Source organism: Littorina saxatilis, linkage group LG15 (assembly GCF_037325665.1).
Source record: "Littorina saxatilis isolate snail1 linkage group LG15, US_GU_Lsax_2.0, whole genome shotgun sequence".
Taxonomy (NCBI): Eukaryota; Metazoa; Mollusca; class Gastropoda; order Littorinimorpha; family Littorinidae; genus Littorina; species Littorina saxatilis.
In genome coordinates, this window is record NC_090259.1 from 4,477,784 (window position 1) to 4,503,479 (window position 25,696).

At 40.1% G+C, this 25,696-nt stretch overlaps 2 protein-coding genes and 1 long non-coding RNA gene across 7 annotated transcripts in view; 1 reads left to right on the forward strand and 2 right to left on the reverse strand.

The window, feature by feature from the left end:
• LOC138948259 (uncharacterized) overlaps nucleotides 1–25,696 on the forward strand; it is a 486,513-nt gene that overhangs the window by 119,147 nt on the left and 341,670 nt on the right. The gene's annotated exons all lie outside the window — the stretch shown is intronic.
• On the reverse strand, nucleotides 4,702–8,985 carry LOC138948265 (uncharacterized). The gene is made up of 3 exons (XR_011449948.1): nucleotides 8,900–8,985; nucleotides 7,890–8,090; nucleotides 4,702–6,073 (listed from the first exon to the last, which is right to left on the reverse strand). It is a non-coding gene; the product is annotated as an uncharacterized lncRNA (long non-coding RNA).
• Nucleotides 12,149–25,676, reverse strand: LOC138948264 (uncharacterized). Of its 5 annotated transcripts, XR_011449946.1 has the most exons (6): nucleotides 25,170–25,676; nucleotides 24,342–24,407; nucleotides 23,723–23,803; nucleotides 20,350–20,435; nucleotides 19,626–19,756; nucleotides 12,149–13,798 (listed from the first exon to the last, which is right to left on the reverse strand). XR_011449946.1 is itself a non-coding variant. In XM_070319787.1 (5 exons), exons 1-4 carry the CDS (start codon nucleotides 25,022–25,024, stop codon nucleotides 20,363–20,365), a joined length of 312 nt encoding a protein of 103 aa, XP_070175888.1. In that variant the 5' UTR covers nucleotides 25,025–25,676; the 3' UTR covers nucleotides 19,244–19,756; nucleotides 20,350–20,362. The 5 variants fall into 5 exon arrangements, 3 of the variants coding, with proteins under 3 accessions (XP_070175888.1, XP_070175889.1, XP_070175887.1); XR_011449947.1 differs by lacking the exons at nucleotides 12,149–13,798; nucleotides 25,170–25,676 and adding an exon at nucleotides 24,027–24,095 and having other exon boundaries at nucleotides 19,244–19,756; nucleotides 24,342–24,508; XM_070319787.1 differs by lacking the exon at nucleotides 12,149–13,798 and having other exon boundaries at nucleotides 19,244–19,756; nucleotides 24,933–25,676.

Below are 25,696 nucleotides of genomic sequence, written 5' to 3' on the forward strand. Positions count from 1 at the left end.
TCTCTCTTTCTTAGTCTCTCTCTCTCTCTTTCTTAGTCTCTCTCTCTTTCTTAGTCTCTCTCTCTCTCTTTCTTAGTCTCTCTCTCTTTCTTAGTCTCTCTCTCTCTCTCTTTCTTAGTCTCCCGGCTCTCTCTCTTTCTTAGTCTCTCTCTCTCTCTCTTTCTTAGTCTCTCACTCTTTCTTAGACTCTCTCTCTCTCTTTCTTAGTCTCTCTCTCTCTCTTTCTTAGTCTCTCTCTCTCTCTTTCTTAGTCTCTCTCTCTCTCTCTCTTTCTTAGTCTCTCTCTCTCTTTCTTAGTCTCTCTCTCTCTCTCTCTCTCTCTTTCTTAGTCTCTCAGTCTCTCTCAGTCTCTCCCTCCCCCTCTCCCTCCCCTGCAAGATGTCGGTGAAGGGAGAAACTCGATGCAACCACTGAAGTAGCGCTGTGGGTTTTCCTGAACCCACCCCGTCGTTAGAGAAATAAACGGTAAAAACCCTCTTTCAAATGTATGGGTTCAGACAAACCCGCATCGTCGTTAGAGGAATAAACGGTAAAAACCCTCTTTCAAATGTATGGGTTCAGACAAACCCGCATCGTCGGGAGTGTGTAGTCAAAAGCGGCATCCGGCAAAGGTTAATGAACCGCAAGACGGGAGACCATCCTCTATTTTGCGGGCCTTTATTTTTACACGGGAATAGTGACACTGCCACATTCAGTGTCTTTTTCCAGCATCTGGCAGGCCTTTTAGCAGATTGTAAAAAGTTACCTGTTCTTGGCAGTGATGAGGAAACTGCGATGAGAACTGCGATGAGAAAAGCAATGGGGATGGCGTTCCCCGGATCTCTGCTTATGTGTTGTTCGCTTCACCTGCAGAAAAACTTCTCTGCGTCATTGAAAGACAAAGTGGGTTGCCGAAGTCACAAAGGCAGCACTTCGAAAATTTGATTTTCGGGCGCAATGGAATCCTGGCGTCGGCTGATGACCAGGTCGAACCTGAAGACAGTTTATGCATGGTTTCTCGCTCAGACTCGGGTGTTCAGAAGTATGTGGACAAAATGACACCACTGCTTTTGCAGAATGTTGCTGCATACACAGGAATGAAAAACCTACTCTTGGCAAACGTTCGCTGGACAAACAACTGCGAGAGCATCAACCATGTGCTCAAACAGGCTGTTAGCTGGAAGTCTCTCAAACTTGTTGAGTTGGTGAATAAACTGCATGCGGTTGTTCGCCAACAATACCGCGAAGTAAAAAGGTCGTTCATAAATGTTAGGGAGTTTTCTTTGACGCCACAGTTTGACAGATTTGTTGTCTCGCGGGACATTTGGTTGTTTGAAGATCAGGGCAAAAGGAGCAAGCGTTTCAAAAAGTTCATGTCTGCATTGGTACTGACAGACGAACAAGTAGTCAGGAGCACAGACGGATGCAGAACATCCCGTGCACCAACACATAAAGGCAAGAAGCCAGGTCAAGTTAAACGGAAACAATGTGCCAAAACCACAAGCACACAGTAATTTCTTGGATCATGATCCTTACCTTTTGTGATTTTTGGATTTGTCAATAAAAAATGTGCTTCTAAATCTGAGTTTAAATCTCTCTCTCTGTCTCTCTCTGTCTCTTTCTCTCTCTCTGTCTGTGTCTCTCTGTCTCTTTCGCTCTCTCTGTCTGTGTCTCTCTCTGTCTTTCCTCTCTCTGTCTCTGTTTCTGTCTCTGTCTCTGTCTCTCTCTCTGTCTCTTTCTCTCTCTCTGTCTCTCTCTCTCTCTCTCTCTGCATGTATTATGTACTCTGATCAATTATTACTATATAGTGGAACGGTGATAGGGACAAGTTGTAAGCCATACTTTTATGGTCTTATGCAGAGTCACATATGATATATATCGTATATATACGACTAATCAACTTCCATCCCTTTGAACTACACAATAAACAGTATCGGTCTCTCAGTCTCTCTCTGTGATTTCAATGTGTCAACTCCATATTTTACACTTTGGATTTAAGCCTTATCACTTACCTGGGCATGAAAGTCAAGTGTTCAGTATTACAACTTGATAAAGTCTGAATCGATAACTACGAAAATTGTTGGAGCTCCAAATGTTCGAAAAGTTCGTTTTTATCATGTTCCATTTCGCTACATTTCGCTACATTTTGCTACTTTTCGCTACATTTCGCTACATTTTGCTACTTTTTGCTACATTTCGCTACATTTCGCTACATTTTGCTACATTTCGGAAAAAATAACTACCGTCATTTTTCAATGTGGATGACCTTTAAACATATAGTGTCCACGCCGCCATTTTGGAGTTTTTTTTGTCGAATTCGGCCGATTTGAAGAATTTGGGGAATCTAGTGTACCTTAATTAAGACGCACCTGGCCCGGTTTGCTCAATAAAGCACCACAAGTATGCTAAATAATTAATTAAACATGATTAAATTGGCGACTGCTCTCCACCATTTGAAGATTAAAATTGGCCGTCATAGACTGGTTTTCGTCGCGAGCGTGCCGTTTTCATGACGACCCAAAACAATGGCGGATGGGATGTAAGAAATCGACTCAAGGTGGTTAAGAAAGCAGCAGACTGACTGGGAACGACACAGAATCACGAGAAAGTCATGCTCGACGCACAAAATGCAAAGTTATCAACACGCGGCAAGCAGTGGGAAAGTTGGATTGAACTGCATGAGTGTTACCATCGTGTGGCGGTGTGCGCTGACTACTCACGACGCAGAGCTCTCTCCTGCTGCCGGGATTTGTAAGTAAAGCAAGTGTTGTGTAGACTTTGGACAGACCTAGACAAATGTTGCTGCCGTTTTGTCTGTGTGTCTGCTGGTGTGTTGAGCGAATGAAGCATCCGATTCAAGCGAGTGCACGAACGTTTAGTGTGCAGGGTCGATTGAGTCCAGTTTTGGTTTGAACACGGACACGCCACGGTGAGTGTCACTGTGTGTGTGTGTCTGTGCACTGCACAGGAGCTTGTATCAAAGTGCCGGTCGATCATTATTTACTCCTTCATCCCTACAGTCTTCTTACAACTACATACTACGCATTCGCTAGCCTAGTAAGGGCGTACATGCAGGACTAAATAATGATCAACTGGCGGTTGGGTACAAGCTCCTGTGGTGCACTGTATGGGACTGGAGACTGAGACTGACACTGTGGAGTAGGTAATCCCCCTAAAAATTGTTTTGAGATGGAAAAAGTAAGGTCAGTCAGCACAGTCTTTGGATGTAGTGCAACAGAAAATGTTATTTATAACTGACATTTTATATTGTCAGCGGTATGAGTTTTTCTGTGCCTAAAGTTTTTAATGTTGTGATTTTGCAGGAAAAACTATGATTGAAGCTTATTGTAAGGCTTTGTGAAAGGGTAACTTTTTAACGAAGAACACATTCTTCCTCGGACAGCGTTTATTGAAGCAAACACTAAATGCGGCAGAATCTCATTCATCCTTTCTTTTTTAACTGCCATTTTTAAGTGTCGCTGTGCATGTTGAAAGCTTCATGTTCAGAACTGATGTTGCTGTAGAACTGTATGTAATTGGCCAGCCTTTGGTTTACACTTAGTGGTTTATATGTTGCTATAATTACTAAAACTATTTTTTTTGAATTTTCAGGGGAAAAGCACCCGGACATCAAACATTCTTGCAATAATGGTTTAAAATATTTCGGACAAAGCTCAAGGTGAGTTTAAATGTTCATAATTCTGATGTAAGTCAAGCTTATCTTTTATCTTGAGTAACTATCTCTGTCATGTCTCTCTCAGGCTGCGCGACCGACAGAAAAGTTGCCAAGAACCGATTCTTTGAGTGTGGCCAATTGTTCCCCATTTCTGGTTCACTTGAGCTGCAGGCAATTTTGTTGAGTGATTAAAAGTTATGGATTCTTTAAAAAGGTGTACGTTTGAGGATAAGACACTGTCAAAGTTTTGAAACAGTATTTTTCTTCTTCATGGTTATGGGGATGTAGCTCAGTTGGTAGCGCGCTGGATTTGTATTCAGTTGGCCGCTGTCAGCGTGAGTTCGATCCCACTACACTACATTGGGTGTGCACGTTAAAGATCCCACGATTGACAAAAGGGTCTTTCCTGGCAAAATTGCTTAGGCACAGTTAATAATTGTCTACCTATACCCGTGTGACTTGGAATAATAGGCCGTGAAAGGTAAATATGCGCCGAAATGGCTGCAATTACTGGCCGTATAAAATTTCATCTCATACGGCATCACTGCAGAGCGCCTAGAACTGTACCCACGGAATATGCGCGATATAAGCCTCATTGATTGATTGATTGATAAAAAAAACTGCAGCACCTGTGTTCAATTTCTGAAGATGCATTATTACTACAGTGGCACCCCCCTTTTATGACCTCAAACAATCTGATAAAATCGAGTCTAAAAAAAGAACGAGTCTTAAAATGGGGGTAATTTTACAGAGGTTATGAACAGAAAATGTGAGAAAACAAGGTCTTAAAAAGAAGGGAGTTTTAAATTGGGGGGTCATAGAAGGGAGGTTCCACTGCATTAATCATGCCATGGAAATCATGATCAGTTTACAGATAAATACAATGACAATTAAAAGCAATTTGCAGCCCAGTGTCTTATTATTTGATCATATTCTGTCTATTTTTATCATTGCATCTTTGCTACAGAAATTTATGGTTACATCTTGACCAAAAGTCAATTATTATCAATAAAGCAAACAACATGCGCACACAAAAACATACTCAATTGTCAAGAACAGTGTCTATTTTATTCCATGTAGATCTCAAATCCACAGGCACACATCCCCTGCACAGTTCAAAGGTGCTACACATGAAACTATTCTTGGAATTCGAGCACTTTTCAACACATGTATATATTTGTTTTGCACAAGTTTTACTAGACCTGTGAATTCAACGCATTAATCAATACACTTTCAGGACTCTTCCCCAGACTTTAATGCTCATGTCAGCTGTTTCCATGCACAAATAGTCACCCTGTATGTATCTTTCGCTTGATATGCAAGTGTCTAAACAGAAAGAAAAAACACTAAAAACCAAACACAAAAATTCATTCAGTGAGAGTGAATGTACACACATCCTAAAAAACACGAAATGAATAGTCATTCTGTCAGTCATTGATACTGATCCAAGACATTGATGTGACGAAGAAAGGGGTAAGTTTATTTTAGAAAGCTAAAATCTTTCAGAGGGAAATGGTGTTATCAAACACTGGTCGTTTCACATGCTCCCTGTAAATCACTGAAAGCAGACCTCTTCAACTTCAGAAGACCCTCCCTTGTCTTCTTTTTGAGGGGCTATCCAGAGATACTCCAGTGCCGAGAGTATGAAATAAATAAATATATAGCTGTCTGTCAGCGTTCTCTAGAATGAAAATGTCTCTACAAGGTGCAGAACTGTGCACATAATTAAAAAAAAAACACACACACTACATATGTTCAAACACTGATCCAAATGTTGGGGGTGGGCGTTTACTAGGTACTAACGGCGCTTACAAGGTAGATTACAGTACATTAAAAAAGCAAAAAACAATATACATTATTTGTATTTTTGACCAAATTATGACATTTTACACAGATTGAGACAGTCAGTGTTCCTCAAGGTGAACAAGGACTGTCAAGGTGTGTGTAAAATGTCATATTTTGGTCAAAAATACAAATAACATTTATGTATCGATTGGTTCTGGTTAGAATTCCTTTTAATTGTTTTTTTAATGTACAAACATGCACTATTTTGTAGTCTCAGCTGGCCGTCTAATATGGAATGTGACAGAGCATGTGTAAACCAACCCACACAGAAACGCACTTTGTTTAACACCACAATGTACTCCAATGCAGGCAACAAGGAAGAAAGTCAGTGTACTGGCCAGTTGGATCTATAATGTCATTCCTATGACCCATACACAGCAACTGCACATGGCAACTCTTACACCTTCACCCGAATAGCCAATATCTTTCCTCAATATAACTCTGAATGATGCGTATCGTTTGGCTTTATTGATCTTTCCCTCTTCTTCTTCCAGGACCAGGGCATCTTCAATCTCTTCTTTGTGTGTGGGCCAGTAGGAGCCTGCTGTCATCAAGCACCAGTGCCTTGAAGTCCTGGAGCATAAACAGAAAATCACCCATCAGTGAAGACACTTAATTCAAACTTCGAAAAGGGTTGAAAAAATTAACCAAATGCAAGAAAAAGTGTGAAAATAAAGAGTTACAGAAGAGTGTTTGTAATCTATTCATGTACGTAATGGATTGCAAGTGTGAGTAAAAGGTGGTGGTGGGTGGGAGAGGGGGGGATGGGATATACTTGTGGGCATTGGCTTTCCAGATTTTTAGCATTCTGACACACTGAGAAGTGTGAAAATGTGACCTGTTCTAGTGCTCCTGACAAGCAAAAGTGTCACACATCTTTAGCTACTTGGAATGAGTGCCCAGTTTACCATTGCATTGTACAGTGAAACCCTAACTTTGCCCCACCCCCCCCCTTTAAAAAAACACAACATTTGTCTTAAAAGACACTACTTTCTCAGATTCCTGTTTATAACCTCTATTCTAAGACATTCTGCTTTTCTTTGATTGAGTTTGCTGTATATATATATATATATATATATAATATATATCTTAAAAGGGCTCCACTGTATCTCTAAATATTTTCTCTACAAGAGGTATTGTAGCAGCATCTGTCAAGTGCTCAACCGCAAAAAGGTCAATTTGATATAATTATTCAATACTGATGTTTCAAGCTAAGCAGAACTGCTGTTTGACATGTGGTTGGAAAATGTGCTTCAGGGATTGTCTTGTTTAAAAAAAAATTGAACAGGAAGGCAGACATCTATTTGAACTGCAAAGCAGACACAATTCAAAAACCTACACATCATTATTATGACTTCCTACATAACAGCATGATCATGGAATCTGTTAGCCAATGTGTCAGATCATAACGATCATTATGGAGGCAGAAATGATCCCCTCAATCTGTAAAATATCCTTCTTTACAAACAGCATACAGGTGTAGCTAAAACAGAATTCATATTACAGTGGAACCCGCTTTTACGATCTCCCAAAATCTGATAAAATCAGGTATTAAAAAGCAGGAAGTCTTAAAATGAAGATGAATTTGCATAGGTTATGACCAGAAAATCTTAAAAGCAAGGTCTAAATATAGGGGAGATCTTGAATTGTAAAGGTTTTTAAAAGGGGGGGTTCACGGTACAGGCCACCCCAATTGTGAGGACTGTTCATTTATTTCCCTTTATAAGACACTAAAAGGTTGTGGGTACTGAAATTTAACTGCACAAAATATCTTGACAAAATCAGGATGCTGACGCTGAATTTTCATTCTTTTTCAATATTTTTTGAAACCAGAAAATAAACACATTCCCTAGAAGTAGAATGAAAAAAAAAGCACCGGTAATGTAATTTGTGACTGAGACCTAAAAACCTCACCGTTAGTCATTATTTAGTATACCCTGTAACAAAGTCTTCGACCTCACAAATCTTGCAGAATAAAAAGGTACTTACTCGAATGATTGAGTTTGGAGGAGGCGCGGGGGTTGAGGGGGGGAAGCGGTGAGAGAAAGTACTTATAACTATAGTCCTGATTCACCTTCAAATTGTTTTTTGGGCCACCCAGACCACTAATTTACACCCCCACTTACACACAATTTTACTTATTTTACATTCCTAAAACACACACACATCCACACATAACAAATACACAACACGCACTGACTTTCTTGACATTGTTCAGTTGGATGAATGTAATTTCTTCATTTTCTGTGATAGCACTCTATTGCCAGTATTGGAATTCACAAAATTACCCTTGGCTCTAACATCATAAGTCTTTTTCTTTTAACTCCTGCACACAGAGAAAGTATCTATTAATATTATAAGTATAACTAGACTACTAGTCCTCACTTACCTTCAAATTGTTATTCGGATCAGCCTTCCCCTTGCCCAGCAAACCAATTTCAGTTTGAGAAGACTTGGACCAGTCCTTGCCTCTGCATTAGCTCACACCTCTGCTAATTCCTCTCCCTATCCTGCCTCGATGTGCACTTCTTGAAGTTGAACGAGCAGCCTGGCCGGCCGCTTGTTGTTTTGAATGTAAAACTTCCATAGCCTGAAAATAAAGACAAATGCTTGAAAAGAATACACTATATATTAATCAATCTCCCTTACAGTTAATGAGTTATTTGTAGCAAACTTCAATCATAATCAGGAAAAGCTCACTTGAGTTTTTACAGCTGGCACACAACGTTCACGCACACAACAGTACATAGTTTGTACTCTTTTTTTCACGTGTATACAAAAATACAATTTATATATGTGATTATATCACAAGCATAATACACACACACACACACACACACACATAATCACACTCATGCACACAGTGACACACACACACAGTGATACAAGTCTCACACACACACACACACACACACACACACACACACACAACAAATGCACAAGACACTGATATCCTCGACATTGTTCAGAGGGATAAGTATAATTTCTTCTCTTTTGGGTTACTATCATGAGAAAAGACATAATTTTCAGAGCTCTCTATTTGCCTGAAACATGAATGCGCTTTGCTTCGAACTCTCGCACGTTTACTGTTCCCTGTGTTCGATCAGTGACATGAATGGAATTTGAAACACATGCATAAGCTTATAAGTAAAAGCGCAACTTTAGAGACATATATTTGAAATGATCACCAACAGGCAACACATATGTCCAAGATAATCTGACTGAGTACTGCTTCTAAACAAAGTACGAGCATGATCTTCGTCAGGGCTTTTTGACTCGCATCGATCGATTCATTTGCAGTCCTGCTGAGAGCAACTTGTACACTGATACTGACTTGTCCTATTGAAAGCTTTATTTCCTGTCAGACAACGTTAACTTAAGCTGGAAAATGACACTTACCTTTTCAGACTAAAATGATCGTCAGGAAGACGCCATTGTTGACACATTTGACAAGGGAAATCACCCAACCATTACAAGAGTGCTCTTTCCTTGGAATCTGTTACGACAATTAAAGTGTAACTAAACAAGCAAAAAGGAAAAACATCGTTCAGCAACCTTTACACTTTGATATGAAGAAGGGCCTCATATACTGTCGAACTGCGAAAAAAAAAAAAAATTTCTCTCACTCGGACACTGTTTGACGGACATGTGAAGTGCGCGCCAGGAACGACAATCTTCTTAGTTTGCCTGATTAATGCCCTTAATTTTTGGTTCTGGTACTTTCAGTTCCGGCTGTTGTCATCAATCTACCAAAATAAAAGATCAAACGGAGTTTTCGATTTTTATTTCATGGTTCAGAAAAATATTGCTTATTTTCTGAAGTCAACCGTTTTAGCAAATCTTTCTTTGATTCTTAAAAGTCATTTCAGATTTTTGTAAAATAGTTAACGGTTAGTAATTACCAATATATCGTAAACAAACATATCGATAGGTTTTGGTAAGAAGACACAAGTGCGATGAATGTGGTACCAGTATTTTTGTGGTAAGTAAGGATGCATTTCTTTGCTGTAAGCCCATTTACAATGCACATTTAATCTGTTTAGCAACATAAACGAAAGCATGGTACAGTGCCGCTTGTTTGTGGTCTATCTTTTCGCGGCAGATGCGTAACAATTAGGGTCTCAGTTGGAAAAAGCTGCTCGGAACCAGAGCAGATTTGGCTTGGGTTCTTTGAGTGTGAATGATCGACGAGTGGCTTGACATTTTTAACGAATCATTACTGTAGCCTACTTGAAATCATCATCTGTTTCTGAATTTGTCATCAGTTATGATTGAGCAGTCTCATAGGAATCGTCCATAAAATGTTAAACCGAAAAAGGGCAGACGATTCTGAATCACACAGGCTGCTGTACAAAATCAGATCTAAAACGATATTTTGAACTGCGACGTCTGCGTAAATGCCCTGTAACAAAATACCTTGTCCTGGTCATGTGTATACACATCAGCTTCTATTGGGAAGATCAGTATTTTATATTAATCACAAATACAAGATTAGAAATAGTTCTGAAGATCGCCTTTGATTTCAGTTTCAGCGGCAAACTAGCAGATCTGTCCAAACCGGCATCGTTTCATGGTTGAAACTTGAATAATCCCAAATAGATCTGAGTGGGGGTAAGTTTTATAGTATTTCAATTTTTTACGGCAGTTTTATTTAAAGATAGTGTAGTGGATGTCTCTGGTTATATGAATTTTTTGTTGTAATATTAAAATGATTGTTCTTTATTTACACAATTGAATAATTTGTATTTATTTGTTTGCAGATGACGGCATACTGAGTGCTCCAAGAACATACGCCTGCTGGCATTTTGTGTCTTTTCTGAAGACGTCGAGGCAAGCAGAAGTCACGGTCCTGGCCACACACACACAATGCCATGAACAAGAAATGATATTTTTTCATGGGCATATCCAGTATTAAAACTTTATTACCATGCAAACGCAACAATTAGGATTTAGAGAAGGTCATCGGTCACACACACACACACACACTGGGCGGATCCGGAGGGGGGTTCCGGAATTTCCGGACCACTTAGGAGCCGGCCTTTGTATTCTAAGTGACGATTTTGGAAAGAAGTTGGCTAATTAGTTTGCTCAGGTTGCGCCAGATCGATCAATTGTCCTTGTTGTGATTCAAATTTTTCTTCTTAATATATTTACTTTTTTGGAAGGTGTATTGGGGGATGTTTCTTGGCTCAGATTGATACATTTTCCTTGTTTTTATCAACATTTGTCGGACCCCCCCCCCCCCCCCCCCCCCCCAAGGAGGTTGAACGCTTCGCGTCTTCAACTAAACGCTTCGCGTCGTCAAATTGTCCCGAAAAGAAATTTGGAAGCTCCCCCTTAAAGGCACAGTGCAGCTCACAGCCTTCGTTTTGCGTTTTCGTTGCAGCTGAGTGCATTTACAGTTCAAAAATCCACCTATGGTAGTAAAACAAACCCAAAACTACCCAACGACGACATCTGTGAAGCTCGACAGTTTCTTGTTCACGCGAGTGCATAAATTAACCTAGTTATTACGTGGTGTACGCACAGATTCGTGACGTAAGCGTCGTCTGCTTTGATCATTGATGCCAAGATACACGATCAGATTCGCCAGTACGTTTGAGACGGACCGCCCGAAACTGACCACAAACCGACCGTGTAGCATGCGAACCGTACGTCTCACAAGCTTGATAGCACCCGTCTCGGCCCATCCGCACAGCAGGATCTATTCCGAACGGATCGCAAGGAACTTCCAGTTCCAGCCCCTGAGCGCACTTCAGTCGACATGACACCCACTTTACAAATCATCAAATGGCGGTCAGTTCAGCATCAAAACTTGCCGATTCGGAACCGAAATATTTCATCAACCTGAATCTTGGCGAGGAGTTGGAATCTATGGAACCATGGAAGTAAAAACTACACAAACCAGCAACATCGGGACCTGTTCATACTGTCCATGCAGCAGACGTGGGGTGAAATGAAAGGTAAGCGTCTGGATCTAGATTTGTTTGCATTCATGTATTGTAAGGTCTGTATCAAAGATGGTTTGTCTGTCTCTGTCTCTCTGCTTTCCTTGCTGTACGCTTTTGTCTTGAAGGCAAGTATGTAGATCTACATTTCTCTCCTGTTCCTGTCTCAAATCTGCCTTAGCCGAACTCTAGTTCTACGTTCAAAACATGTATCTACCTCTTGGCACATTGCCTCTTTTAGTTTTACACTACAGTGTAAAATTATCTGACAACTTCAGTCTATCATACTGTAATCAATGTGTCATCTGTTTGGGAAAATGCTGTCAGTTTCAGAGTCTAGTGATGTGTTGATTACCCTACCGTTGTATTGCGTAGTTGAAATGATAGAGAAAAACAAAACGCAGCAGCAACGATCATTTTTCATGACTGCAGCATTCAGTCTTTATGCTCTTGGTTTAAATCAAATTTAGCTTAGTCACGAACACAAAGCAAATAGTGGCTGACTCAGTCACTGGGGTATTCTCATAAGAAGGCTCTCTTGCCTTGAATAACACACACACGCACTCATTGCCAACCAAAAAAACCGCACACGCACACACACTGTGACCCGCACATGCATACTGTGAGACACACACACACACACACACAGCCATACGCATGCACAGAGAAAGAGGGAGAGAGATGACAAATGAAATACTAATTTTGCTTTGCTGCTTTTATTTCCTCCAGTTAATGCCATCAAGACAAACAACAATCCTTCGTAATAAGGGACTTGACAGGGACAGATGATATCTACACTCCAAAGTGAAAGTACTTGCAAGAGCATTTAATTCTTCTGCCTGTCAGTGTCATCAAGAAACAACCTTCAGCCGGCACAAATCGGGTAAGCTTGACACCAGCCTGTATGCTGTAGCTTCAAAAACCTGTTCAATTTACAGATCTAACAATAACAAGAAGAGCAAACGCTCGATCGAGTCACTTTCGCAGTTCTGAATATTATATGAGGCATCAGATGGACAGGAAGAAATTGCTATTCACAACACAATGAGTCACGTTCACATAAAATTTGAGCCCGGTCACTTTTATAGTTTCTGAGAAAAGCCCAACGTTAAGTTGTGTGTTGCCGAACAGAAAAGGCTAGTTATCTCCCTTGTTTTTCTGATAACGTTCGTAAAAGGCTACAGATGTAAATACTTTGATGTAAAGAATAATCCTACAAAGTTTCAATCACATCCGATGAACTTTGTCAAAGATATAAAATGTCTAATTTTTCCTTTGACGCTGACCTGTGACCTTGAAAAAGGTCAAAGGTCAACGAAACCATCGTTAAAGTGTAGAGGTCATTGGAGGTCACGACTAAACAAAATATGAGCCCGATCGCTTTGATAGTTTCCGAGAAAAGTCCAACGTTAAGGTGGTGTCTACGGACGGCCGGCCGGACGGCCGGCCGGACAGACTAACACTGACCGATTACATAGAGTCACTTTTTCTCAAGTGACTCAAAAATAGATCAATATTGGTGGGAGTGGAGATTGATGTATGCTTTGGCCTTGGGTGTGTGTGTTGGGGGGGGGGGGGGGGGAGGTATGATACATATACCAGACATTTAAAATCAAGTGAGCTTACTGTACACCATGTAAACAAGGTATGTGTAAAACCTTTTCAGTCCATCATCATTCCGTCTGGAGCTGTGGTTTGAACCATGTGTTCCGTTTGTACCATTGTGACCAGGTGGGCATCGCCACCCATTAGGCATAATGCAATCACACTCACTCACTTGGTTGTGGGGAAAAAACTCATTACCAACAACCACATGAACAGTTGCATTGTGCAAGTCTGGAAGATATCTGGCAGGGGGAATGTTCAGTGTATTTTGATTTATTAGGTGTGAATGTTGAACGTTTGTATCACTGTTCCTTAAATTCACATCCATGTCAAACATCACACAAAGATAATGAGCGTCAATGATAGCAAGAAAAATAGCGGAATAAAAAAGCAAATAGACTTTAGAAATATAATATTACATAATTAATAAGAAAAGAGATGTATAGTATTCTTTTTATATAAATTTGAAATGGGCTGTGTGACTGTTTACTGTGCTTTCTTTTTTTTCTTTATTCTATTTTTTTTTAAAGATACATTCAACACAGTCTTTTGTGTTTGATGTTATTGTAATACTATATATATATGAAAGTAAAAGAAGTAAAAACATGTTAAAAAAACAAAACAAACACAAATTTGATCAACTGTTCTTGAAGCTCAAAGTGTCACGGGTCGACACACACGCAGTTAGGAAACAGCCACAAGTCTTCTGTAATGACTTCCACTTCGGCCTGTGTGTGTGAAGCACCTGCAAAACACACACACACACACACACACACACACACACACGCATGTTTACATTGTTTTTGAAATCGTTTAAACATGTTCCTCTATGTATGTTTCAGGATGACACATTTGACAACAAAGAAGATAAGTTCTCAAAGTTGATCTGGATTACCTGCACAACGACCATGAAAACAAAAAAGGGGGGGGGGGGGGGGGGTGGTGGGCACGGAGCCTCTGGGCCCTTCCCAACACGACCCTGAACAACCTTAACCAAGAACCAGTTTTGGATGACGACCCTATACTAGGCGGATCACCCGAATTTGGGCCATCGGCTGCTGATGTCAACACATCTTCAGAGAAGGTTCAAGACCCAAAACGTGTGTGGCAACAAAGGACACAAATACAAAGAAAAGGTTGGAAAACCAAGAGGCTGTGTGCTGAGGAATATTAGCTCTGTGCTGCAAAAGAGATTAAAGGCACATTCCTTCTCGTGAAAACAGTTCTATCCTTGGCACAAAGCTTTAATTGACGGTGGGGTTTTGCTGACTCGTCGAAGACGACCCATTTGGAACTTCGTAAGGAATTTCATGGCGTGGGTCGTGTACGATGCATACTCTGCAAAGAGGCGGCAAAACGTTTATCCCCAATCGGATTGCGTGGATCATGTACGACCCAAGCTTTTTACGTTGACTCCTTATTTGGAAGGTATGGGTCATACACGACCCACATCATCCGGACTGTGTAGTCCAACACATGATCTGATGAAGGCTAGGAGAGTATGCCTTCAGACCAGACGGACATAAGTGCAACAACAGAACCCATCACAACATGGGCCATGAATCCAGTAAATGAACTCAAATTAGTGCACCCCCCCCCCCCCTTTCAAATAGAACAATCAAATCTGCATCTAAATCAGTCATTGTCAGTGTTGTTCACATATCTTGTCTAACATGGACGCTATGGCATGCTTAAGCGGTGTAGGTGTCTATCCTCTCGGCAGGCATAAAAGGCAGTTTTTGGAGCTGTTTAAGCGGGTAATGAGACCAAAAAAATGATACATCTGAGTAACTCACAAACCCATTCAGCATGGGTGGGAGCCCAACATATTGCCAGGACTAAACATTTTGGAAGGCCGGGGTCCAGGGGCCGCTAAGGCTCCAGCGGGGTGCAGGGGCAGCGCCCTTGTTGGGGGGTCTAGGGTGGCAGCTAGTGCCCCCCAGCCGAAAATGAATTTTAGCATTATACTTTATAGGGAGGGTTTAGGTGGCCTCTCCTGACTAAATCTTATAACAAACAAGTTTTTTTTAGAGATGCATAATATATATTTGTAACTGACCAGCTGAAAATGAATTTTAGTAATTCAAGAGGGGCTATTAGTATTCTATTAGAGCCTCTCCCAGGTTTAAAACTGAAAACAGCTACCACAAAAATTAAAATGGGGGGGGGGGGGGGAGGATGTGTAAGAATGCACAAAATCAAAAACCTCTATACTTGAATTTGGTGTTTGGTTGCACCACTCTTGCTAGGGGGTCTACAAAAACAAGTTGTATACACATTTCAAGAAGGGTTTTAGAAGCATCTCCTCGCCTAAAGTTAAACAAAAACTTAAAATTGGAGATGCACAACATTTAAAAAAATCTTGTAAACTTGAAGGTATTTGGAAGTATCCAGCTGAAAATGAATTTTAGCAATGCAATACTTTATTTGAGCCTCTTCTGACTCTGAAAACAGCACACAATTTTGTTTGTTTAAAAAATATTATTGGGGGGGGTAAATGAATGCATAAAATCAAAAACCTCTATACTTGAATGTGTTTAGTTGTATCACTCTTGCTAGGGGGTCTACAAAAACAAGTGGTACACATTTGAAGAAGAGTTTTAGAAGCATCTCCTTAAAGTTAAACAAAAACTTTAAATTGGAGCTGCAAAAAATTAAAAATTCTTGTAAACTTGAAGGTATTTGGAACTAACCAGATGAAAATAAATGTTAGCAAATCAAAAGGTGCTATTTGAGCCTCTCCTGGCTTAAAGGCACAGTAAGCCTCCCGTAAACCATCACAGATACGGTCAGGCTTTTACACACAGTACAAACACCCTTTCATTTAAACACTCACCGATTGAGAACATCCTAGGTGCCCTCCGTAAAGAGCGAACAATTTTCAAAGAATTTATTTTTGCGTGGTTTATCTTACCCCTGAGCCATCGTGAACCCGTGTGATCCAGTTTCCCTTTTTCACAATGTAGTCGTCAGTTAGTCATTTGAATGGGACTCGATGTGAGCTTATCTACAATAGCACGTTTTTATGCACGAAACAAACGGCTGTGGTTCACAAGAACTCTAGCGATGGCTTTTGACTGTTGAGAGGAACGGCGATATGCACTGTAAACCGTCGTCTGCTACGACCCTTGCGTGACCCTGCTTCCGGGTTTGTACTGATCTTGTCTTGATGAAAAAATAATTCTTTTATGATTAAAGAATGTATACATGTGTAACAAGCTGTCAATCTATTATTTAGATTTTAAAAGTTAGGTCTAGCGCAAAAACGCACCTTGGTCCAAAAACATTTTAATAATCATCGATTAACGGCTATCGCCAGTTTACATCGATAGAATCAGACCCGAAGGGAAGTAACTCAATTTTTGACCTGAGTTCAGGATGGGTACAAAAAGTGTTCGAGACAATCTGCAAAATTAATTCTTTAAAAACTGCTTGCTCTTTACGTAGGGCACCTAGAATGTTCCCGTTTGGTGAGCGTTCAAATGGAAGCGTGTTTGTACTGTGTGTAAAGGCCTGACAGTATCTGTGATGGTTTACGGGAGGCTTACTGTCCGGGCGTGATTTCCGGTATCAGTTGAATAAAGTGCATAACAGCCGTCCAGCACCAAAACGAGGCGCCATTTGTAGAGGACCAAGTCCACGAAAATAAATTCTTTGAAAATTTCTCACGCTCGACAGAAAACATCCAGGATGTTCCCGTTCGGTGAGCGTTCAAATGGAAGTATGCTTGTACTGTATGCAGACGCTCGGGGAGCTCTGTGATGGTTTACGGGAGGCTTACTGTGCCTTTAACAACAAAAATAGCACACCATTTTTTTTTTCTTGGGGGGGGGGGGGGGGGGGTGGGGGGGAGTAAATTAATGCTTAATATAAAAAATGTTTACCGCATTAAAGAAAAATCGCCTAGCCAACGAAAAAATTAGACAAACACAGAAAAGAACAGTCACCTCCCTTGTATTTCAAATTTTTACATGTAGCTTATGATTTTATCATTACAGGTGGTATATTCTCAAATAATTGTTTAACCATAGCTTGAACCAAATGAGAAACAAGTTTAAAGTCAGTTTGCTTCAATTGAACACCTTAAAAGGGCTAACTGCTCAGGTTAAAAAACAAGAAGGTTTAGACAAAAACAGAAACCACCAGAGTTATATCCCTTGCTAATGCCATACACAGTCTTCTGATGCTGCTTTTCAATTCATTTCAGGAGTTATATTTCAAAATGATTGTTGAATCATAGCTTCAATTAAAAGAGAAATATGTTTATTTAATTTTAAGTCTGTTTCACTTGCTAACTTTCTAAAGGGCTCAATGCATCAGAAGCTAAATACCGCTGGTTCATAGATCAGGAATGCAAGTTTTCTGTTCCACAGCACTGAAGGTTTGTGAATCCCTGCAATAGGAGAATATAAAGATGTGGGTGAGCCGAGTTTACAAATAGCAACTATGATGCCACATTCCCCTGGATGACATGACATGACATTGCTGCCCCCTGTTAGTCACTCTGACATGGTGAAAGGTGGCTGACCTGGCACAACTACATCTCACATGAACCCAGTGTAAACAACAGCTGCCAGGGATTAACAAAAAAAATGTATAAAAAAAAATCCGTCTCCGAGGGAAGAAATCCCACCCCTGGCATTGCCTTCAAACTTTTGGATGTCGTACATGTCGTAAAGTGCATACTGAGTTTCAAGTTGTTTGAGACATTTAATAGGTCTGCTGTTATTTGTCATGTCAGAAACAAATTAAATTGACGGTAGGTTTTTGCTGACTCATCGAAAAAAATGATTTGTTGAAATCTTCAAAAACAATGACAGATGCGCCACATACTCACATTTCATGTACATATTTTATCAGACATGGGTGGTATGAGGATTTCAACGCGAAAGTACTTTTTAAGAAGTTGACTCATTCCGAGCGCTGAGCGCAAATGTCGGCCTACGCCTAGCAACGCTCACTGCCGACACACTTAACTGATCAATGGCTCTTGAAAAAGCATTTTTCAAGAATTTGTGTGTGCGTTTAAACAAGTGCGCTGTAAACAGCCAATGTTAAAACTGTTTTCAATTTAAAGGTAAATTGAAGGTTTCATTTTTCTAAATGCATGCTAATTTTAATTTGTTTCTGTTCAATCGGACAGGGTACCTCTTTATTATCAAAATTCTTTCTGGTATGTCGCATAACATCAATCAATCAATCAATGAGGCTTATATCACGCATATTCCGTGGGTACAGTTCTAGGCGCTCTGCAGTGATGCCGTGTGAGATGAAATTTTATACGGCCAGTAGATTGCAGCCATGTCGGCGCATATTTACCTTTTACGGCCTTATTCCAAGTCACACGGGTATGGTAGACAATTATTAACTGTGCCAAAGCAATTTTCCCAGGAAAGACCCTTTTGTCAATCGTGGGATCTTTAACGTGCACACCCAATGTAGTATACACAGGGGGTGGTTCGGACACCGAAGAGAGTCTGCACACAAAGTTGACTCTGTGAAATAAATTTCCGCCGAACCTGGGATCGAACTCGCGCTGACAGCGGCCAACTGAATACAAATCCAGCGCGCTACCAACTGAGCTATATACCCTCCCCTAACAGCAGAACTAATACGTATCTCTAATGACTTGGTATTTCGTGTGTAGTTTACGACATGTGTTTGCACAAATCCCCGTATTCGTAAGTTTGAAGGCAATGCTTTGCGAGTTACTCAAATGTACCATTTTTTTGTCTCATTACCCGCTAAAACGGCTTCAAAAACTGCCTTTTATGCCTGCCGAGAGGATTGACGCCTACACCGCTCAGCATGCCATAGCGTCCTTGTTAGACAAGATATGTGAACAACACTGACTGATTTGGATGCAGATTTGATTGTACTGTCTAAGGACATGCTAAACATGTTTCGATTTAGTTCTGATTTTTTAGATTTTTTGATCGCGGGAACCTTGATTTTGCGAATTCGATTTTGGGATGTGTCTGTGTTGTAGGTTCCACTGTATTGACACTACCTCATGTAAACTCAATCTGTTTTGTGAACAAGGTATGGGAATTAATTAACTTTTCAGTGATATATTTGGTTTTACAATCAACAGCCTCATCAGAAAGATCTGACCTCAAACGCATCTGTGTAGTTTTTCTTATGACGAGTAGTGTATACGTTTCAAAAACAGAAAAGTAGAAATGTGGGGTTCTTATCTGATATGAAATAAGAAAGCATGTATTGCACAGGTTGACACCGCAAAATGCAACCCACAAAAATGCTAATTACTGATACAGCCTTCCGCCGAATTACTTCATATTTGGTTTACATCAATTTCAGCTTATGCAAGGCCTGTCCACAAAGTGGCAAATCTGTAGGTGTGATTTTTTTGCAACAGATATTTTATATTTTATATTTCTTTCTTTATTCTTATCATAATTGCATATTGCATTCAATTAAGTCAAGTGCATTCTTTAGTTTCAGTCACACTGAGACAGCAATTTTGTCATAACATCTTTTGACCATGGGATAAAGTTCTACACGAGTGAATTCTGAGAACTTTAAAAAGGCAAAATCTTTAAACCAAGTACCTCTCAGGCTCTGCGGCTGATATGTCTCATACTCCAGGAGTAGACGGATGCACCTTTAGTCCATAAGCAAATGCACCAGGTGTTGATGTTGTCATACCAGAAGTCCCAGGTATATAGGCTGACCACCGTGGCTAAAAATTATTCAGGTCAATCATTTTTAGATCGTTAAGTACACTGAACCTAAAATAACACTGACAGACAGTACATGTACATAATAGATCCAAGGTACATGTATATACAAATTAGGAAAGAAGTCGTACAATGTCATTGAGAATATCACCGAGTCTGATAATGAAATTAATTCAGCATTAATTTGCTCCACCTGTACTAACTTATCATAGTTATGAAACAAGTAAACAGGCAACAAGTATTGTTGTGTTTAAGGCAAGATTATATTCATAAAGTAACAAACAGCATACATATTGTATCGAGAAAACAAAGAAACTTCACAATCAACGTTTTCCCCATAAACCTGTTTTGGAATCGATCAATCTTCAATTGCACAATAAGATGGATTGCAACTGTCTTTTTTTCATCGTTTACAGATCATATAAACTATCAACTGACTGACCTTTTACTTTGTTTGGCTTTTTCATAAATAATTAATACACTTCATGTATAACAAATTGCATGCATTCCTGATTTTGTGTGTGGATGTGAGACCATGCATGGGGATTTTTATTCTGTGTGTACTATTAACTGCTGGATAGAAACATACAACTACCTGCTTATAGAAGTTAGATCAAGAGAAGAAGCACCACCTGCCTGTGTTCTGCTTGGCACAGTTGCAGTATGAACGTAGCCTCAATGCTGATTCACAAAATGTAAAACATAAATAAAATGAGCAATTAAAAAAAATGTACAATACTTTCAAAAACACAATGCATATATTATTATTGGCGGGGATATAGCTCAGTTGGTAGCGCGCTGGATTTGTATTCAGTTGGCCGCTGTCAGCGTGAGTTCGATCCCAGGTTCGGCGGAAATTTATTTCACAGAGTCAACTTTGTGTGCAGACTCTCTTCGGTGTCCGAACCTCCCCCCGTGTACACTACATTGGGTGTGCACGTTAAAGATCCCACGATTGACAAAAGGGTCTTTCCTGGCAAAATTGCTTAGGCACAGTTAATAATTGTCTACCTATACCCGTGTGACTTGGAATAATAGGCCGTGAAAGGTAAATATGCGCCGAAATGGCTGCAATCTACTGGCCGTATAAAATTTCATCTCACACGGCATCACTGCAGAGCGCCTAGAACTGTACCCACGGAATATGCGCGATATAAGACTCATATAAGACTCATTGATTGATTGATTGATTATTATGTCCAATAAAATAATCATTTAAAAACCTCATGAAAAAAACACAAACCAACACCCACAGGGCCTAACAGACAGAGCCACAAACACCAAGGGCACACACACACACACATGTACAGTGTACACATGCACACACAGGTACACACGCATGTATGTATGGGTGCATGGTCCGAGGGGCATTAAGCCTGACCAATACAAAAAAATTGACAAACTTTGGCCGATTTAGGCGAATACTCTTTGGACATTTGGCCGATAGGGACATGAAAGTTTCGAATAAAGTAAAAATAAATCGGCGATTGGCAGAAGGGCCGACCCAAACGACATCCCTTCTGTGATAATACTGTTATAGACTGTGTATTTTAACACCATAATATTCCAAAGGGAGTATAAAAAAAAGCACAGTGATACCTGCGGTGAAAGGACAAAAATGTACCTGCAATGCAGGGGGCCTGTCATAACAGGTATAATCTGGTAGAGATAATAGAAAAAGGACAATATTAGGTGTCCTTTGAAGGGAGGTGTCCTCTCATCGCAGGGGCCAACCATCACAGGTAACACCAGAATAACAAATCTCTTACAGAATCGCTGTCAATGTGATGTTGGGATCATAATCAGGATCATCTAGTCATCCTGGAGTGGTATTCAAGAAGAAAAAGAATTTGAGGTGGTTTCAGATTCTGAAGCCGTTTTAGCTACTACGCTTTAACTTCCGATTTTAACTGGCATTCACGAGTCCCCCTCCGAACGCTGTTAGCTAACAAGGTTGTTTATTTATAAACCACGGGGTTTCCCTCACTTCCTGTTCAGTGCGCACGGGCAGTAGGTCTTATCCGCCTTCATTGCTTTTATTCCGCGAACGAACACGTGTGCATTACATTTACTTTAGTCGACATGTACGGAACATCCATCGGACAAGCGAAAGCGCAGGCACACGAGGAAGAGATGGAGGGGAAGAGGAAACGAAGTGCTAACTGGACTGACAGCGAAACGCGGACAAATACGAGATACTGCTCGCGAAAGATTTCAACCGATGCTCGATCATACCGGCTTGTGGTGAAAACGTGCTCGCGTCTTCTTTAATGCATTACAGTGTGACTGTCCAATTTCTTCTACTGATTCCGTGGCCGAACGGTTCTCACATTCGCCTGATGCGCGATTGAGTCGAGTTCAAATCACCATCTGTCCGTAATTCTTTTTACTCTTTGGCATTTTTTTTATTTTTGTTTATTTTCTTCATGTGCAAAAGAGTACGTTATAATAGCAAATTGATTAAAAAAAAAAATTTTAGGCAGGAATGGGGTTTTTTGGGGGGTTTTTTTGGTTACCATGATATTAATTTATTGAACTTAAACATGTAAATATTTGATTTTAAAAAAAATATGAAGAAGGATGCTCCCCGCTTAAAAAAACAAAGGTAAAAGAGAAGACAAAAAAACAAAAAAACTTTCTGTACAAATCTACATCGTCATATTTATCCACAGGATGAATGCGATCCCGGAAAATTCTTCTCAGATTTCTTCTCTCAGCATATTCCATCATCATGAAGGCCGCCATCTTGAATCACGAAGATAACACGGTGTTAGCGATTGTAGAGACGAGGGGTAGGTCCTGTAACTTTGAAGGCGTCACGTGACTTTGGCGGGTCACAACGGGCTTTCGTGAATGCCGATTAGCGCGACTTACAGCTCAAACAGCGCCACCATGCGGCCAAGTGGCGCTAAAGAGGTTTCTTGAATACCAGTCCAGATCCTCTCCAGACTCAACTGTAACTTCAATTGTGAGGCTAACCAAAGAAAAACAATATCAGTTAAAATTACACAAGCTATTAGGGCTCTAAAAACAAAAAAATAAGGTGCGTGAAGCAATATAAAACATTTAGTCAGTCATTACCAAACTAAAAGATCAACATGACAAACCATGAGTCATTGCTGAGACTACATTTAAATAGTCTCGGGTAACCATCCCCAAAGACTGAGATGGGTCAAGCCTGCAGTCTCCGCAAAGCATGCGACCATAGCACCTGTACACCTCACTTTCGCTCGCAGTTCAATATGTGAAAAAACAGCTCCTGTCAATCTGGTACAGCACAGCAAACCATGTGATATTCTCTATGTGTTTTAAAACTAACATGCACTCACTTGCTTTAGGTAGTACAAATTGTGTAAAGCCATGGGAAACATATGTTATCAACTCTTAGTCTTAGATCCACTACACTTTTCAATTAGTACTACCATTAGTGTAGCTGTCTTGAGCTGCTACCCATAACAATTAAATGCTGAAAGCTAATGATTGAGGGAAAACTAAGATAATTAAGTCAGATTAATGAATGGGTACATGTGTCACAAAGAGCCCCTATACAGGTCTACAATAGTCAAAGCAGTTTCTGAACATTCCAATAATGACCTGAAAGATAATTACACAATGCACAATTTATTGCTTACTGGAATCTGCAGAATTAACCAGTTCCTGACAGAAAACAGAAAAACTTATTTGAAGAATTTATCATTCACTCAATGAGAATGAGATAGTTTTGGCCAAGCAGGATCGACACACAGAGTTCAAGAAAATAGAAAAGGAATATATTTGTTCTGATCAATCATAAATGAAACAAATCCCAATACCCATTTGTAACCATAAAAGGATTTTATCATACACAGAAATTTGCAGTATTCACATTAATCAACTTTATTTTATAAATATTGTTTTAATACGTATACAACAAACAGCATGTGTTTTGAACACACCCACACAATATTTATCAAAGAAAAACAACTCACTCTAGTGGGTCAATGAAAGACTGAGATAGCTCTTTCTGCTTCACAGTCCTGCCAGCTCTTGATCCATGAAACTTCTTGTCGCTGAAAGCAGCATATAATGTTAACTAATCAACAGTTCTCTCCTGCAAATTCAACTACAATACCACTATACTTTAACTCTAGTCTAAGTGAAACCATTTCTCAGAATATTTGTTATTTCACGCAGCTTTCTTCATTATTTTCTGATGATCTAGACACAGATAGTGACACATATTTTCAAACATGGAAAAATACAAAATATGAATTATGTAACAAGTAAGCTCACCCTCTTCTCAGAACATCCTGGTCACCATCATCATTTCAATGCTTGTTAATCTACAACTGCCACAACGTCCTACCAAAAAAAGACATGATGTATACGTGATATACGTTAGGCGTGAGGCATGATATTCTATGGCCCAGCAGCCTGAGCTTAATTGTTATCGTTTACAAATCATAATATTATTTAGTATCAACTAACTGTTTGGCTTTTACACCAATAACAAACACACTTCCATCTTCATATATCTCATAACTATAAATATAATTATGACTTTTTTTGTACTATTTATTTTATTGATAATTTAAAACATACAACTACCTGCTGAGATCAAAAGAAGTACCGCCTGCCTGTGTTCTGCTTGGCATTGTTGCTGTAGCCTCAATGCTGATTCACAAAATAAGAAAAATTAAGTAAATGTCCTATAAATAAATAATGTTCAAGACTCATGAAAAACACAAGCCACAACCACAGTCCACAGGTATACACAGACATGGCCACACACACACACACACACACACATTCACACAGGGGCACACACACACACACACACACACGAGGGCACATAGAACACAGGGGCACACACACACACACACACACACACACACACACACGAGGGCACATAGAACACAGGGGCAGGCACACACACACACACACACACACACACACACAGTGTAGAGCAGAAATCGCACAATGCGCCGATAGATCTATGTTTTGTAATATTTCATTTGCATAGTTCTATAAATAGTATCATAACAGACGCAAATGGCCGCAGAAAGAAACGGTTCGCTTATCCGAAATAAATCGTCAAACACCTCGTGCATACATTTTCCTTTTTACAGGTTATAAATTGGGAATCCCAACACCACAAGCAATGATGACTAAACGACACTAAACAAGACAGCAGCTTACGCAAGTTCCCAGTAATCAAAGCAAACGCCGAACGCAAAGTATCGACAGTTTGTCAGGGCAACGGGCACTTTTACTGACTCACGGTGATACATTTCTGCTCCACAACAAATCCCTCCCACCCTAATTCAGTAATTCTTTGGTCAATTTACTTTTCACAAACAAGTCCAATATACACTTCCATCACATAACATAAATAGCATCCTAAACATCTCATGAAATGCATGAAAAAATACCCACTTGTTCAGCAGGTGACGAGCAAACTGCGGATTGGTGATGAATCCAAATTAATTCTTCACTTCGTTCCAACGCGCAAGCTCCTCACCGATATACACGCGCGACGTGCACGAGTGCGTTTTCGTTTCTTCTTGGTTGAATCCGGTACAGTCGGCCGGGGACCCTTGCGTTTTGTTCTTTTCTTATCACCCTGGTTCGATACGACTGAATGAGCCTCCATTTTTTCCTACAAGCTCATCAATTATGTGTGACCTAGTTTGCTTGTGACGTGTCATTCTATGTGCATGTGGTGATCATCAAGATGATGCAGATCTAAAAATAATTAAGAAATAGGCCAAGGACCGGCGGGTCCGAGTTAAAAATTAATTCGTAAAAAAATTGAAGTTCTTGACTCCTTGGATGGAAGTCAATGAAACTTGGTATTTATTCAAAGGAATAGATGCCTGAGGTATGACTAAAAGCCCCAGGGGCTCCGTGCACCTGGATTTGACAAGTCCAGTATCTTTAAAAATGATGTGATCCGCCCCTGC

What these genes read in the sequence shown, in the direction of transcription:
- LOC138948264 (XM_070319786.1), bottom strand. Translation starts at nt 25,024, where the DNA reads ATGTATCACCGTGAGTCAGTAAAAGTGCCCGTTGCCCTGACAAACTGT. An exon ending in TTTGATTACTGGGAACTTGC is followed by an intron (nt 24,408 to 24,932) that starts GTAAGCTGCTGT and finishes TTTGTGAATCAG; the next exon opens with CATTGAGGCTACAGCAACAA. An exon ending in TCTTTCATTGACCCACTAGA is followed by an intron (nt 22,729 to 23,722) that starts GTGAGTTGTTTT and finishes TTCTTTGGTTAG; the next exon opens with CCTCACAATTGAAGTTACAG.